The sequence below is a fragment of the Plodia interpunctella genome, chromosome 24 (assembly GCF_027563975.2).
Source record: "Plodia interpunctella isolate USDA-ARS_2022_Savannah chromosome 24, ilPloInte3.2, whole genome shotgun sequence".
NCBI classification, from domain to species: domain Eukaryota; kingdom Metazoa; phylum Arthropoda; class Insecta; order Lepidoptera; family Pyralidae; genus Plodia; species Plodia interpunctella.
The window spans coordinates 3,097,442-3,116,331 of NC_071317.1; the positions used below are offsets into that span (position 1 = coordinate 3,097,442).

Sequence of the window (18,890 nt, forward strand, 5' to 3'; positions counted from 1 at the left end):
AATCAATAAAACTTGACCACGCAACTAAATTTTTTTTTCAAAATAAAATTTGAAAATAGTTTAAAAAAAACTCTATCCCCCACTGGGTTATTACATTTACATCGGGAAAAATTGTTTATTTAATATTTAAACAAATAAAATAATGCTAAAAGCTTAATTGCTAACAGTTTAGAACGCTATTAGCATTAATTGCGCCTTTTATACAAAACGGTTTTGTATATAAAGATTTAAATAAATGGCTTATGAATATAAACATTTTGCCGAATGGTAAGTAAAGATTTGACTAAATCGTGGTGGTATCTCACTCATTCAAAATGGCATTGGGTGTGAGAAAGAGAGAGGCGCGCGCGAGCGGGACGGAGCACCGCGGCGATACAAAGCCGGCAGACGCCAAAGGCGGCGGGCGCGCTAATTGGAGGCTGCGGCGACTTCAAAGCGCGAGCGCGTACCTACAACATTTATATTAGGCAGGTACGCACAGTGCGTTCGCATTGATTAATTTCAGAGATCCATAGACAATTAGAACGCTTTGTTGCGGGGTCAGGAGTTTGTTGTAGGCAATGACGGACTACCGGTGATATTTTTGAATTTGCACGTATGACTTTTGACGTACAAATAGGTACCTTCCGTACTGTATGTGAATGTAATGTTTGGAGTTTGAACGCCAATCCGCAATAGGAAAACGTGGTGAATGAGCCCGTACTCCTTATCCATCTATAAGTAAGGCCTCTGCTTCAGTAGTGGGGACGTTTGAAAGGGTGTTGATGATGGTGATTATGTAGCTAAGCTATAGGATAATTGTTAAAAACCAATCAGACTTGATGATGACTAATGATATAACTCAGTACGTCTTTTAGGCTAAAATTGTTCAAACGGCTGGAGCCATAATTTTTTTTCTAGTTTTATATAAGTACTTAGTAGAGTCCCACTGGGAAAATGTTCATCATCATGTTGTCATCTTTGCAGTAAAACATCTACGTTATCTCACAACCTCCTCCAGTCAGTCTACTCCTTTGAATTAGTAGGTACTCCGTGAAGTAGTTACTAAATCCATGGTCTACCCATTTGGATTTTGCCTAATAGAAAACAAAAACCGTACAAGAATAGAATGGGCATTCCCAGATGTAGCGTGTAACTTTAGAGAGAGCACAAAGCTCAACCGCATTGGATCAGCACCTCTTTCAAACCAACACCCGTAACTGTTGACACTAAGCCCGATTTCCTACCAATTCGATATGCCTTCTCTCATCTAACTTACCAATTTCCATCTACGACCCACATTGATTTAAATCTGAGTAATAAAGTTGAAAATCCTAAAGCTTTTTGTCAACATAATGTGGTTTATGTTTCCTTTCGGATCTTTTGATAGGATTTCGTTGTGAAACAATGATTGCAAGGATGTGTGGGCCGGCACAATGTTATTGACTCTTGAGGTGAGTTGAGACAAATAAAATTGGGTTTTGATGTCTTATAGATATTTTGAAAGATACAAGCAAGGCAACATCTTGGAGTGTTTAGGTTAAAATCCATGACTAATTACAGATTTTGTTTTGTTTTAATTGTAACTACAACGTTTTATCGTACAATCAAGTCCTAAAGTCTCTTATAAGATGTTCTTTGACAAATAGGTATTATTTTAAAAGTAAAATTGTATTTTTACTTATTTCAAACTATAAGTCTATAGGAGAAACAATCTACCAGAAGATTTCCTTGGCTGAGATGATCAACATCTCAACCAAAAAAAAATTCTGCTGGTATCTTTATGATGGTAATAAATAATATGTTGCTACAGAAAGAAGAACAACAGAGAAATCCGTTAAACAAACGATTATAAGACTATGATGATAGGATATCAAAAAAACTTGCGTCATAATAAACATAACATCGCCTGGAAAAGCGAAGGAAATCCGTGGAACGAATGTATCTTTTATTTGTATTGGATTCACATCATTTGTTATTTATGTGTTTGTTTAGGGTCATTAACGTCTACAAGTTAATCTAATAGTTAATGATTCCTCCGACAGATTAGCTTGTACTGTTGACTTCATGTCAAGTTTCCCTCCTGCAGTTCCTGCTTCTGTGACAAAAGTGGCGAATGGCGAGACAAAAGAGACACACTGCGTTGAGAAAAAAAGGTGCAAAAACTCTATTCTTTTTCTATGACTATTCATTTACTGAATGGTGATCGTCAAGAAAAATAATTACAAATTGTGACAGCTGAAGAAAATATTTATTTTCATGTGTAATTTACCTTTATTTTCATGAGTAATGACGACCTCGGTGGCACAGTGGTAAGGTTTTTGCCACTGAACCGAGCGAGAGGTCCCGGGCTCGATCCGAGTTCGGGCTCGATTCGGGTCATGATGGAAAATGATCTTTTTCTGATTGGCCCGGGTCTTGGATGTTTATCTATATATGTATTTGTTATAAAATATAGTATCGTTGAGTTAGTATCCCATAACACAAGTCTCGAACTTACTTTGGGGCTAGCTCAATCTGTGTGATTTGTCCTAATATATTTATATTTATTTACACAATTATATTTTTTATTGTCCAAGAATCTGAAGAATTGTGTTAGAAAATGATTAGGCGAGCATTGTCGGGATTCAAAAATCAAACCCACGCAGGCTAATTATGGTAAGACGGCAGCGTCAAATCAAAAATTCTCGAGCAAAGTTTTTAAGAAGGCGTAAATGGTAACAGTTTAAGGCAGCATTCCACTGTAAGTGGCGTTTAGGCGGGTCTAATTCGTAATGAGAGAGCGCCACGGGTTGATCTAGATAGCGGATCGCCCGGCGATGGCTCAATCAATGCTGCCCATGGCGACCGAAGTTGGCTTACTTATACAACTTTAATATTCAAAATCAAAATTTTTTTTCAAAAGTTTATTCAGAAATTAGCACCACACAGGCACTTTTTAGGTCAATTTTTATATTAAACAGTTATTATATATATATATAGGCTTTTGGAACGACCACTGCTGAGAAGAAATGCCGAAAGAAACTTATTTGAACAGTTTTGGTCCCTATCATGCTAGAACACCTTATACGTGAATTTTGTGATGATTTTTGTACTATTTTAAAATCAATATCGTACCTATTTATTTACGTCTTTGTTGCACAAAATACAATATGTAAAAGTACAGGTGGATTTAATGCTAAAGCATTATCTAACAGTCAACTATTGGGTCAGTAGATTTCTATTTGGAATTTTATATGTTGTTCAGAAAATTACATAGATTTGGTATTATGATGTACCTAAACGTATAAACTGAATTTCTCAAAGTCTATCACAGAATTCGCTTATTGGTTTAACCAATGTTAAACCAAGTAAACCTGGAGTCGAGAAGGTGAAAAAATGGAATGAGGCTGCTGTTTCCTGTGTGCTGGCAATACTGGGTGTTTATCAACCAATTGTACCATTCTATTCGGTATTACAATAGCAAAAAATGCAGTTAGTCATAAATCCGTTTTCTTCACTTCTTGACAGAATGTAACTCTCAATTTGCAGGAAAACGAATATGTTCCTTCCTGTTGGTAGTCGTAGTTGGGGTCGTCTCTTCTAGGAGATAGGTATATAATTTTCCTTACTACCTTTTCTATGATTTAGATAGGTAAGACAGCTTTGTTTTTTGCGATTTCTGTCTGTCATAGACGTTGTTCAAAATAATCGTTAGCACATTACCAGTAACATTGTGCCAATTAATTGAAAGTGCCACAAAAAATTGTTTTGGCAACCTGACCATGGCCGAAACTAATGGCTACCGTCGTGTAGACTGATTTTAATTGTCCATCAATTTGATCCAGTCTAATGGAAGCAGGAAAATTAGTTATTTTCGCAAATTAAAATTTGGTACAAGCTTTGATTGACAATTCATATAATTTTAAAAAAGAAAGACAAGAAATTTTCTTTTAAATTGCGTCGATTGTTCTCTAAATAGTTTAATAAATCCGATACAATTTCATGTGTTACGAGTACGAGTAGGATTCGAACCTGGGAACCTTCGCTCTCGGGCCGTATAGGCCAGTTCTTTTCTCCTCACCGACAAGTGAACACCAAACTCCCGTTACTCTAAAACCAAATTTAAAGAGCTTGACGACATTCTATATTTTATAGACACAAATAGCACACTCAAGAGTCAGCATAAAGAAAATGCGATTAATTTCCATCCCGGCTAGTTTCAGACCACCAGACCAGACTTCAGCCGGGAACCGGTTCGGACGTGTGTACGCGCCCGGTGGTCCTCGGAACTAATTGTGCTGAGGCGTTCACCTTATTCTCATTACACGTCACGCGGATATCTGCGAGCTTTGAAAGAGAGGCATTTGTGGATCTGGCGGTGACCTCTTTCCTCGTTCTTCTGAGTGTTCTGCCGCCGGTCTCATTTACAGCTGTGAATCCGCTCTGAATCTCTAGGTCATCTTAAAAAATAAGCTTGAAATAAAGATTTGGGTGTGATTTTACAGGACATTTTATATTTTCGCGTCCCTTCCCGCCGCACACAAACAGGGCTGCAGTTATTTCTTGCAGGCTTCCTTCATGTAATTATTCTGAATGCTTAAAGCCATATGAAAGAAAACGCAAATCACCATTTGTAACATTTATAACAGAATTATCTATATCATGATAGTGTATATGTAGATGTGTAGTGTATATGTAGATGAACATTGAACGTACTATATCAATGTAAAAATAGCAATTATGTAATTTTAGTAGTCAAAAGGTGCTCTAATAAAAGCCATAATTTAAATAGGTACTAAAATGTATGTCTTTTACACACATAGGCACACGTTTTTGTAAAAAAGTTAAATAAATAATAACTCTAAGCAAAAGTTCAGCTAGCTAACTAACCTCAAACCTTCACACCGCCAAAGTCAAGAGTTGCAAATCCGATAGGCTATTAATACCAGTAAAGGTTTACAAAACGTCAGCCGTTTCAAGCATTCTGACCAATGGCTGATGGCAGTGTTTAATTAACCCGGCTTTATTATCGCGCTCCTATTACCCGCGCGATGGGCATAATGTTATCGATAAAATAATGTCGATATTTTGAATACTAAGTTCGGGATTCGGATTTCGGATCCGGGATTAACGACGATAAATATTACTCTGTGATCTTCTAAGGTATGCCCGTTTTAATCATTACACTACCACCGCTTCAAACTGGTAAGTAAACTGTAATTTAAAAATGGTCCAAGTAGATATTGTTAATTCAAATCAATTATGTAATGCAAACTCATTTTCTTATTTACTCGTTCAAACAAACTTTGTTTAGAAGTAGGATTTGAAGGGTTTTGAAAAGATTAAAGACTACTGACATCATATTACACCCATACACATATTTTTGTTACATATATTTGTTATTCTACATGTCCGTCGATTTTCAATTAAAATTTATCGACAGCAAACAAACAACACTACAAGTTTCAAGTGCGGAGTCGATTAGTCAACTCGGGATTAGAACTACAATGGCCTATTTATATCCATTCGGCAGCCAACGTCGCCGGTATCGAGCAAATCGACTATTTATTACCCCACGGCCAACTATATTATGTGTATTTATAAGTATAGCACTCCACTCGCCGACGAGGAGTAAAAGTTTTTGTTTTCTCTACTAAAAATTCATTTATCAAGAAAAAATCTAATATATTTTTAATTACATTTTGCCGTTGTAGGTGCACATTCAGTGCCAATCAGGCACCAGTCTGTCACAATCTTAAATTGGTTTCACATCTTTTTATACAATGTACCTACTTATATCTTGAGTACTTATAGATTGTGGTGAAGTATATCATGTATATAGGATATCAAAACTTGACGTAGCAATGTTGCTCATATAGAGATGGGTCTATATTTAAATAAACTTTTTTTGTGCAAAATGCAAGTGGTAAAAGCATAATACTATGGCACTTAATGCTTATCTAACAGACAACATAAGAGTTTATTTTTTCATTTTAAGTTGTTGTTGTTTGTTGTCTGCTGTTTGTGAAGACAGCTTTAAATTCCGCCCAATATGAGAATTTCATTAATTTACCTAATTATCTAAATTAAGTTAAATGCACTACACGACGCAATTTTGCCGGTAATTCTCGAGCTGTCAAATATTTAAATTGCGGCGGCTTCCTACTCGGTGATTGAATGCGGTTTGCGTTGCGTCGACGCTGTGCAGATGCGCAATACTGCGGTTGTCGTGTCGCGTTCGGCGCACGTCTCATTTTGACAGGCGTGAGGTGACAAAATGGCGCGAATTCGAGACCATAGACAATACTAGAAATAATAATTTTATATACCTATTTAAAAATTCCTCTAAAACAAAAGTCAAATTGACGGACACTCATTATGTCCAAGATACCATAAATGATGATACGAGTACCACGGATCCAATATTTTGGACTTGTAGTATCTTGTATTAAAAATAGCTACTTACGCAAAAATACAATCTAATCTGAGTAGGTACTTTAGTTGACGTTACCCAACCCAGTATGTGATGAAGCTTTTAAAAATATTTGATAACATGATTCGCAGTATGTAAATAAGCTATAATTAAATCACTTTACATGACTTAAATACAAAATGCCATTAAACAAACGCTGAACAAATTCAGCTTATCAGCGGCCATGTTGCAGCGCGCTGGCCAATCACAGCGCGCCGTGACATGTAAACATAATTCAATTAAGCAGATTATAGCACCATGCTTTATCGATATCATTGTTCATGGCAATAAAGTGGTAAGTGCTAACTGGTTCGAATCGAACTGATAACGTATCCATCATACCTAGACGTGGAAAAAAATACATTGAATTATGATATTTTATTACCTATGTGTTAGCACAGTACATTATAATAAAGTGGTATTAGTGCTATAGTGTAGGTATCTAAAATAATTAAAAATCTGCTAAAGACATTACATGTTTATATTCTAGATTACACCACGTAAAGACCTAATTAACTTCATTAAGATGGCCGAAATTGTGAACAAACCTACAGTGTTCTTTCAGGTTTCTTTGATAGAGACGATAAAGACCGCTAAAAATTGAGTGGTTGAACTGTCGACTCGATTCTGCAGCAATCGCTACGTGACATATCAGCCATTATCAATTACCACTCACTTCGATCACTCTTTGTTCTGTTGAAAACTATACAAATGAAGGCACACATTACATCAGATGTTGAGAGTCTCTCAATCTATATTCATTATCATTACAATCGTCGGTAATACGATGAGGAATTAATGTGCATATTTTTTCAGCATCATTCCAAGATTTTAATAAAAACATATTTTATATGTATTTTTTTATTAAAATTATATATATTAAATTATATGCTTGTATTTTTGACAGGTATAAAAAGTTTTCCCAATACCTAATCACAAAATGTGTTTTGTGTATGTGTTAATTTGAATTTTTACTGCGTTTAACAAAAATAAAACATTATTTCGAGAATATTTTAGTCAATGAAAATTGGTTCAAGGTAATTCTAATACTTCTAATGTCCAATAAAAGTATTTGATATATGAAACATAACACTTTTTTCTTATAAAAATATACACATGACATTCACAGGTGAAACGTTTTACAAAACTAATTTTATGTCACTACTGGCTTCGTAATGAAAATTAGGCTGCGTCACTTCATCCGCCGCTAATATAATACGTTTTCCTTTGATGAGCATCGAGATCGAATACGTTGCCTAATCGATATAAGTTGAATTGTCTTTTCTTTTTTTTCTCTGCTCAATCAGACGTCAATGTGTTTTTAACTTTGGACGTCACGTTTTTATTAGAGACGTTTATTTTATTGTATGAATTAAAGATGTTGTTTTTAGTTTACAAGCATATGCAACCGTAAATAGACGACGACTTTTTGTCTTAGGGGCACAATCTATGAGGAATTTAATCCCATCCCAACTAATGATACCTAATGATTTCAAGTAAAATTATAATTATGATTAAAACAACAATAATTAAGCTAAGAACTCATCACCAATATATTAATATATAAAATGTTGTAATGTGTAGTATAAATAACAAAATGTTTATTACATATTACGAGAAAAAACCATAAAACTGAAGTGATAAAAACTATTTTATCAAAAGATAAATCTTTCATTGTTACCAACAACTTTATGTATCGTATTTTAGTGAAAGTGTAAACACACAGACTGTAGAAAGGAATAATTTACAGATATTTTACATATTTAAACCGGGCGTAAAATATGAATGTTATAAAAACGTCAACCGTTCTTTTATTTACCTATTTATTTTGTTAAAAAATAAAGTGAACACAGAGGGTTCGCTTTACATATAACTGGAAAAATAATTTGTTTTATGTTTATAAATATTAATAAGACATTTTTGCTTATATATTTAAAACAATAAAAAAATACTGGACCGATTTGGATGAAATTTGATATGGAGAAAGTTTAAGTCAGTAACAGAAGAATTTATTCGAACGCCTTAATCATTGGAGAGAAATTTAAGCAAATTCAAAAAGTTCAAGAGCTTTCTCGACTGCGATTTTTTTGTAAATGCAGAAATTATAACCTTTAAGAAATTGGAGAAAATTTACAAAATGAACTTCGAAAAATACGTATCCGAAATTTGCACGTTTCCACATTTCCCTTTTTTCCCGACACGGAACCGAACACAGCTTTCAAAAATTATAAATCAATTAAACAATCATCTTTATTGAAAGTATCCCATCTATGCCCTCATTAATTGTGTCATAGTTACATAGTTCATTTTGTATTGGGTGACGTAGCGTCACCGGGAAACGATCTCATAAATAAAATAGCCAACGCACATGCTTGTATGTAAAAACATATTTATTTATATGTGCAGTGCACAGTTCTTTAAGACGTGGTAATAGAGGCGAGTTTTCAATGAATTTAGGTAGCTTGATGTGCTGTTGACTATATCTACAAAATTCTTAAAGAAATATAAAATACTAGCTGCGCCCCGGGGCTTCGCTCCTGTGGGAATTTCGGGATAAAAGAAAGTACTCATAGATTTGATAGTTATTCCACGTGTACCAAATTTCATAATAATCAGTTCAGTAGATTTCGCGTGAAAGACTAACAAACATACACACATATACATCCTCACCAACTTTTACATTTATAATATTATAGTAGGATTATTTTTATCGTAAAGATTTACGATCTAGTGATATACATGCTCCAAATATTTTCTTTAATATGATCACTTCTCTTTATAGTCGTATTCCTTAGGGCTGAGAGTCGTAGTCATTTCGTGGAATGAAACACACACAACAACTTTCTTGGCACTATTGTTGTTACCATCTCCATTTCACACACAAGTTGATAATCGACCAGAGTGCAGGTTTCCTCACGATGTTTTCCTTCTCCAGTGGTCGATGAAAACTAGATTAGAGTCAGATTGGTATACATACTCATGTGGCACGAGTAGGATACGAACCTGGGACCTTTCAGTTCACAGGTGGACCACCACCGCTTCATCATCATCAATTATTAACCAACATTCAGTAATGAATAGGCAAATTAAGAAGAAGATGCATATTAGGTGGATGAATGGGTGTCATTAAATAAACATAGAATATATAAAATATATATAAGCAAGGTGTGTCTTTGAAGGAACTGCCCCACCCACAATGGGCAAAAACAACCCCGTGAGATCGTATCGACACCTATTATAGATCGCACCTGACCCCAAAACTCACAAATATATAATTTGAAGTCGGCTGATGCAAAGGACTGACGAAAAAATCAATCGATTGTGTTGGTATAATCGATTAGGTTATCTAAATCAATATCTTAAGGTTTGACTTTCATTAGGGGATGTTTAATGGATAACTTCGTTTTCTACCGTGGTTTTTATATAGAAATACAAATGTTATTAAAGTTATAACTAAACGAATGTCATGTCAATATATGTTGGAAAATATTTGTCATCAAATCTATACATAATAATAAAACTGTAAGGGGGCTATGTCTATACATAGGAGATATTAAAGAAAAATAATTAAGGTTTTTTTTTATGGGACTAACAGAAGCCAAAATAATTTTTTTAGACATCTTTCGGAAGTGCACGAAATTAATGCGGGGAAAGCCGCGGGCAAAAGCTAGTACAAAATAAAACAATAGAAACTATAAATTTACATACACATTATATTTAGTAGGTTTATTAATTAAAATACAATTTAATTAGACACATATATTTAGGGTGCGCTACACTAGCTACGGCGTAGCATCTCTTCCTATGTTTTGATAGTGCTACGACTTTTGTCTACGAAGGAGCCTACGGCGTAGCATAGTTCTATCCTTTCTACTCCTTCGCTTACTTGTTACTTTTTAAAGGTAAATATATTCAATTTTATAAGACACGTAATTATTTGTAAACATACGTTCTTGGAAAATAATTAACAATTGAATTAGTCGCGCTGATTATTCTCCACTTGCGTTATAGAGGTATAAAATTTGTAAATTTTTGACATCAACTTGAGCCAATTTATAAACATTTAGCACAAGAGTTATAAATATTGATTGACCGTGTTAAATAAAATAATTTTAATATGACAGAAGAACAAGTTGAATAAATATAATTATTTTTCACACAATTTGTATATAAATTATTGTGCTATATTCAAAGATATGAGCGTATTTTTATTTTTAAAACCTAGCCAACTAAGATTTAAAAAGAAAACATGTTCGAATTATGAAATTTTATGGAATTTTAAAACATTTCCATAATCCCAAGGCCAACGATGGTTCGACATCAATTTGGCCCAAAGGGCCCGCAGCCGACGGTTTATTTACAAAAACAGGCCACTAATTCAGCGCTCGGGTGTCCTAATGCTGGGTTATTAAGTAATGGCCCCTGACGTTGGCTGGTTCATACAAGAAAAGCCACGCGGTAATAGAGGGTGCAGGCTTCGACTTCATGTATTCAAATTCGAGTCAAGTAAAATCAGATACTTATTTCCAAAAGTTATGACAGTATTGATAAGTGACGTCACGTTTATATTGTAGTTTAAAAGCGTTTATTAGAGTGATCATGAGGAATTTTTAGTTTTCTTTTTTAGCTTTCGTTCATCGTGTTTGATTGATGTAAATGCATTTTTTTTTTATTCGTATTCCCAATTCGTCGAATCCTCAGCCGTTGAACGTCATAGCCCAGTCTGCAATCTATATCAGTCGAATAAAAATTTGAATCTGATGAAAATAAACGCACCATATTCATTCGAACGTACCACCATCTCCCACTGCACAGATGGACCGTGATGCCGAGATATCCCAAAGAAGGTTAATATAATTAGATTATCAAGGGTCACACCACCTGCCTCGCTCTATTACCCCATGAGAGACAAGGATGGATGTACGCACCTTGCTCAGTCGGCTTTTGTTTGAGGAATTAATATAATTAAAACGTTCTATTGCGATCGATGTTACAACACTTTAAATATGTACAGCATGTTAGCTGTATATAGAATAGTTTAAGTGCATAATAATATATATTATATAAGTAATTCCCAAATTACATGTCCAATGTCGAATGTTTACGCAATTGAATTTCTTTTGAAAATACCTTTCGACAAATCAGATGTTTAATAAAACATTTACAATATATTCCCATATATAGTGACTAATATTTATTACTATGCAAAAAATGAGATTATTCGAAAATTGATTAATATCAGAAAAAATAAATCCCTTCTTATATCAATATAATAGACCATCCACAATCAATTAGTCAGCTATTTTAGCGCAGGCTTTATTCTGGCCCACTGTGCGATGGGCCTAATATAATAATGGCGGGTGCCTTCGCCTTTTTTCGTTTTTATTCTTTTTTTTTCATAATAGGGGTAATGCAAACGTGCCGGTTCTGACACCTTGGGACCCCACAGGTTGTATAGGAGTCATTTGCGGGATAATAAAATATAATAAGTCTTAGTGCGCCGGGTGTTATAGCCTTTGATTGTGTTGTGTTTTTTTATTAGCATTGTGTCAATCGAGTACTTTTGGCTACTCCATGTCGTTGCGTTTTTAATATTACCTGTTATTTGTCACAAGCTGGTCGCAGCTCTGCCTGTGGCAGCATATACTTATATGACCTTGCGTCATTAAGAATATCTTTTCTGAATTTCATTGAAATTGACCCAGGCAGAGGTTTAAACGTGAAAACGTGATAGACAGACGTTATAATATTAAATATGGAAGTAGGGTCTGGGTAGGATGGATTTACAAAATAAATCAAATATAGGAAATTTATTATTATTTTTCACAAATACTTTAGATATAAATAGGAACGAACGAGAACTTAAGGATGATCTTTAGATAAACTCCGTTTTTTAAGACGTAAGAAATATATATTTAAAAATCATAAAAAAAGTTCAAATTCAGATGAGTATTTTTACATCCTTATAAAGTCAGACTAGATCGTAGCAACAACATACTCGTAAAATATTTATCTGCCTATTAGCATATTATGACATGACCTCTAAATATACAATTTAAATGTCAAATAGAGTAAAATTATTGACATATATTTATGTACTGCTGTTATTACATAAAATTATGTATTTTATCTAATCTGTTCTGTTCTGATCTATTGACTTTAATTTTGTCACAGCACTGGGTTACATCACAGCTTTTATGTAATATATTTTAGACAATTTTATTCACAGAGTGGAGAAGTAGATTTGGTAAATAGTATGCAATGGATTTATCTGAGTATTTAAAATATTACCTGGTCATATAATATTTACATATTAATATATAAGGATAAGGATTCAAAAGAGCCCTCCATTTCTATTTGTGTCTTTATGAATAAAAATCCATGGAATGAATGAATGGATTTTTATTCGGTTCTCAACAATGGATGTGACTCTTGTATAATTTATTATGGTTTCACCCGAGCTAATCCGGGACGGGCCGCTAGTAAAGTAAATCACTTTAATTTTACTGTATTTAACACAAAAGTGTTAAATTACGAAAAAATCTAAACGATAATGTTCTAACACATCAAAATAATTCCGTTTGTGATACCGAATGCACGTCTATACTTACGTGCCCATTTATTTAATATACTCATTATGTTGATATAGAGATATCCCAACAATAATATTCTAATGTCCCGCCGAGTCGAGGGATGTTGAAAAAATATTATTTCCGTTCATAAACTAGAAATTACTTCCTCAATCAAGCCATAGCTATAGGTGTTATACCAATGACAAATGACTGTTGGCGCTTACGTTTTAATCTGTAGCATATGGAGCATAGCCTATTCCCGCCTTCGCGTTGACGTTTTTTCGAATTTAGAACTCTCTTTGTTAACCGCGTGATGTCTTCTTTTGTGCCAGCAACAATAGTATTTTTTGCAATCGCCGCGTGTAAATTACGCTCATAGAGTCAATTCTTTTTTCAACAAAAGGGACCGTTGAATGACTCCGTGAAACGTGCATTTGGATCTTTAAAAGCTCATTGATTCGATATTTTTATTAAAGTGGTTAATTCGATAAATGTCACCTCTATATTTATGAGCAATTAATTACGAAGGAAATCTTTGTATCTACTGGAGGTGTAAAATAATGATTAGTGTTCAAGCTGCATGTTAATTAGTTATTGCCTTATTAACAATTATGATTCGATGTATTTGTTAGGTATTTTAAAATATCAATCACCATTTACGAACAAAATAAGTAGCTTTGTGTAAAAGTTGATAATTAGAATAATTTCCTCTCTTAGCTATTAGTTTACATGTGAAAAAATAATTGAGTAACATTTAAAGCTTACTTGCACTTTCTTAGAACGCACCATTGTCCCGAAATTGAGAAAAAACTTGCAGACAATTTATAACGACCGCCTGTACACGCTCGTGTGTAGCGGTCTTTAAATTACTCGATACCGCTCTGTAATCATACCATAATCGTCTATTTTGGCACTGGCAACCCGCATTTCATGCCATCGACAAATAATATCTTCATTGGTTTTCAATTAGCGAATACTGGCTGGAAGATTTAGAAATTTATTTATGTAAGTAGTTTTTTCGTTTCAATAATAAAGACTGGTAGATATAGCCACTTCTCTTTCAGAAGTAAGTTTTTTGTGCACAGATTATGATCAAGATGAGAATGATGATAGAGATATTAATTAAGGCCAGTGCTGACAACTTAATAGATTTTGTTTTAATTGAAAATTAATTTACTGCATGCTATGACTTGACTTTTGTAGACATTTATTTATAACTTCATAGAAAATAATCGACTAGCGGTTCTCTATATTTCTAATATTTATAGATAAATTTTTTGCAAGTACTTTTCGGAAATTGGTCAAGGAGATAATTAAAACAAATTAAATTTTCTTTGAGATAAATAGGTACCTACCTATACCTATATAATTTAAAACTACGTGTGAAATATATATCTCTCTCTCTCTCATTTTGTCGTTTTCCCGGATTATTTCTCAGTCATGGAGCGCCGGAGCTGATGCTTTCCAAAACTGATGCTTTTTGTTTCTTTCACTTCGCACAATCTTCGGCATTCATTACGATAACATACAAGCTAGCATACAAGTTTCTCCTTTATGTAATAGTTTTAAAATAAAAATATAGCTTCGTTCGTATGTAGGTGTTTTATAAAATAATATTCATTATGTCGTGCAAATCAAATATGCTTCAATGAACAGTCATCAAATACGTATTAAGTCATAGTAATGTCTGCAAATTGTGTCTATTCCTAATGATTGCATTAATGAGTGTGTATTTGCAGTGGGTGACCTGGATGTGTGTTTGTATGTGGCCAACAATAGTTTAAACAGAAAAATACCTCGATGGCTGGGTTATGAAATCACTTTGCAAATGGTAAATATAATTATGTTGTGTTGTTCAACAGACACGACATTTTACATTTCCCTGTTCATATGCAAAACAGGCACGTCGAATAACATTTTCTATAGCTTACTACAATTAAAATTTAAAATATGATTGTTAAATAGTTTGAATTCAATAATAAAATGTAGTTATATTATACAATACTAGATCATAATAAATACTCAATATGGACTAAACGGAAAATATTAAAAAAAAAACAGATTCATCGGCCTGCTAGTAATGATACTTACAATACCTTGCTTGTATGTGAAAGAAAGGCTAACAATAAAAGATGAATTTGTAGATAAACATAATGAAGACGACTTAATTAAGATCATGTCGGGAAAGTAATGGGAGTAGCATTAAGATTAAATGCAATTGAACACAATAATACTGAAATGTGCAGCATTGTATTAGCAATTAAAACTTTTCACATTGGCTTTCCTTTTGGAAAATCATCAGAAATAGAAAAGTATACAGATTGCGTAAAAAAGTTATTATTTATTTCCAAAAAATATGAGTACATACAATGACAAAGATATTGTTTATTTACAAAAAAATATGAGTTTACATTATTTATATGTAGTGTTAAAATTAAAACCGAAACCTGTAGGGTTTAGTTTGAATTATGTATATTTCGCTGGCTATTATAAATTATTGTAGCTATTTACTTATTAGAGGATTATAAATTTGAATTAGTGAAATCTATTTCTTATCAAACGGTTACAAATGGGTACGTAAAAATAAAAGAGTTATATTTAAAAGATGCGATTTAGTTTAGCACAACATTGAATTTCTCAAATAAGTAGTCAAGCCTACAAATAAATTGACTCCAGGTCCGTAGTCAGGCCTAAATAACTCACTATAAAAGAAAAGGGCGCGTGCGCAAAACCTGACTCGCTCGCGACGACGACGTAGAAAAACTCTCCGCCGTTTTAATAAAAATGTTATTCTCGGAATGTTTGGAATACCTAGTTATTCTTTGTTTTGCCCTCTTTCTCTTTATAGTATATATTTGACATTGAAACAACGAGATAAAAATATATTTTTCCGTATTTAATCGGAGAATAACATTTTTAGATAAATGTGCTCTATTCTATATCTACTAAGAATATCAGTTAAGACTAAGAATATGTAACTCAGTTAACTATAAAAACATACTCTCGTGTTTAATTGACTTATTTTTATATTTATTTTGCTTAATAAATCTATCAAAGACAAATGTTTGTTTAGAGAATGGCATTAATTGTTGATTGATATCAAATTACAAAATTAATTTGGTTTATGTTTGTTTGTAAATGTTGTGTGTATGGAGTTTGCTGTGCCAAGCTGTGTGTTAAGTATATAAGTCAATGAGAAAAATAAATAAAACTGCCAAAAAAGAATACTAAATTTTAAAACCTTACACGTTTCTTGTAATGCCTATAAGAAGAAATTATTTCTATAAAGCTAACATAAAAACAAAACCATAACCGGCCTTGTAGTGCACTTACCTAAGAATCTTTGGAATCCGTTAACTATGTTTAGAAAAAACGAAACTAGTATTAATAATTACCGTGCCTAAATAATTCTACCTAATAAGAACTTACCTCCATTGTCAGAACTGTTCGCTTCAAAGGTCTTGCTGGTCATGTGAAACAGTGCATCCAGAGGAGTGTGTGGAGCCGTGGAGCCCTGCTGGGGCGCTCTCCGGGGCTCCGAGCAGCAGTCGGACGCCGACGACGACCGCTCCGACGCTGAGTCACAGCATTCCGCCGGAGCCATATCTCGCGGCCTCAAAAGCCCTAAAGCCGCCAGCCTCCACCTCTCTCCATCCAGCAATGCAGCCCCCGCCAACCTCTGCAACCGCTGCAGTCTCTCGAATCCTGACGCGTCCCATGGCCGCACAATACGCGGAGGAGTTCGCGGGCTGTGTGATAAAATGTCCAAAATTGAAAAACTCTTCACGCCTTCCCCTCGACGCTCTTCTGCCGGTTCCGAAGCCATCTTCAACCGTTTCAGCGGCCTGAAATAGTCATGAGGGGATGGCGACCGCGACGGAGCCGGCGACGGCCGCCCAACACTGATATCGTCCTCAGAACAGCTGTGTCCAGACATCGACTCCTCCTCCATCGTTCAATTCACAAATCCATCACACAACAGTCACAGAAATTCGGAATGTTCCGGTGGCTCACAACACCAAGTTAACACGGGATACGGCTGACGGGTCGACGCGCCTCGGTCAACTGACGTGGCGTGTGACAGCCCTGTAGCGGGCGGTGTAAGTAGGCGTGTACCATTAAGCTCGGGCCAATAGGAGCGCAGCATTTTATTGCCGACTCACTGTGATTGGCCGGAGCTGGCTCGCAAGGCGCGCGGGGCTGTCACAATCGGGGCTCCAATAAAACTTTTTAATCCGGCCCTGAATTGGGGGGCGAGATTCGTGGTGTGATTAATTTAGCCGCTTCGAGGCGCAGTGCCGAGCACCGTGGAGGGTCGGGGGAGGATCAAGGGAGGCCGGTTAATTACCGGGATGAAGACGCGATTCGAAACTACTTGCTCCATTATTTAGCGTCGATAAGGCCGACGTTTGTCACTGAAGAAAGTGCCACTTTCCTTCATTTATAGTTCATGGCTAATTGTCTGGACTCGTTGGATTGTAGAAATACAAAGTGTTCTAAATATACTCTCTCTATCTCTCATTAATTACTGCCTACTGTCCGCTATGTTTTCTAGTTAGCAATTAATTTTCCAGACATTGATAGACATTAATTAACACTGTGATAAGGATACCTATAGATGTACCTACTAATGAAAACGATGGGTTTTGCTTGAATAATTTAGCTGTTTTTAAGTTCACATAAAATTTTAAATATCAATAACATAATCTTGATAATAAATCCTCATTTGCATTTTGATAGGTACTTAATAAATAAGTACTTATAAGACCTTAAAAGATTTGAAATTAGAAGTCATCAAAGTAACGTTTGAACATTTCATTCATTTAGCTATACATATCATCAATCATCAATTAATTTAAGAACTTTGTTCTTGTCGGTGGAGCATTTTCCATCTAATTCTGTCCTCAGCCATCGGTTTCACCTCCCTATACGACACGAGCTCTGCCTTCTCTTTTATTTCATCTAGGAATGTCCTTCTTGGCTTTCCTTTTCCTCTTCTTGCTTTGATTTTTCCTACAATCAGATATTTCATAAAGTTGTAGCTATACCTAATATAACAGAAAAAAATTTCATAGCATAAGAGAAAATACTAAATAAGAGGTAAGTACTAGAATTATTAACTAATGCATGCCATAAAAATACAGAATTATAGGTAGGTATATGTTAAGCGAAACCGCTCTATCTTCAAAATAAAAAATAGAGCATTATAATTTGCCTTCGATGGCAAATAACCGTTCACTATTATCAATTACAATTTAAATTATTAATAAAATTAATAACGTAGGCGGAAATCGACATGATTGGTCAATAATGGCGGGAAAGCGAGCAATATGGCGCCGGTTCCGGTATATTTTTTACGTGAAATAACATTGGAATAAAATGACACAGTGCATCGAATTGGTGGTATATTGCAATTTCTTAATTTAAGAACTAAATATATTTTTTATTTTTTAGTTTTTAAATTAAGAAATTGCACTTACAAAAATGCATTTTTCTGTAATTACTTACGTATATAATATAACTAAGATAGTCATGTCTTGGTTATATTATATAGGTAATTTAAAAAAATACAACTAATTTACACACAAATTAGGCAATGAATAGATATAAGTATTCTAGTAAAAATATATAAATTTGGTAGATAAATAGTTTTTAGTTTTTTTGCACGTAAACTTCAATAAAATATTCACTTTTAGCAATATTTATATTAGGGAAAGGTGCAATCCTACCACTTCCCATATTAAAAAATGGGACAACATTGCCGTTAATCAATTTATTTTTAATTCCCTCTATTCGGAAGGCAATCTCGCACCCCAAAATAAACCAACATGATGTTACAAAAAGTTCAATGTCAAATTAGATTAGTTTTCCACATGATTCCCCCG

The 18,890-nt window shown here is 34.4% G+C and overlaps 1 protein-coding gene across 1 annotated transcript in view; it reads right to left on the reverse strand.

Moving 5' to 3' along the window:
* The window catches only part of LOC128680574 (homeobox protein BarH-like 1b), a 56,323-nt gene extending 39,264 nt beyond the window's left edge, over positions 1 to 17,059 (reverse strand). Inside the window, exon 1 of the mRNA XM_053763812.1 lies at positions 16,435 to 17,059. Coding sequence (XP_053619787.1) covers positions 16,435 to 16,957 — 523 coding nt within the window. The 5' untranslated portion in view covers positions 16,958 to 17,059. The remainder of the gene's footprint in view (positions 1 to 16,434) is intronic.
* Between the last annotated feature and the right edge of the window lie 1,831 nt (positions 17,060 to 18,890).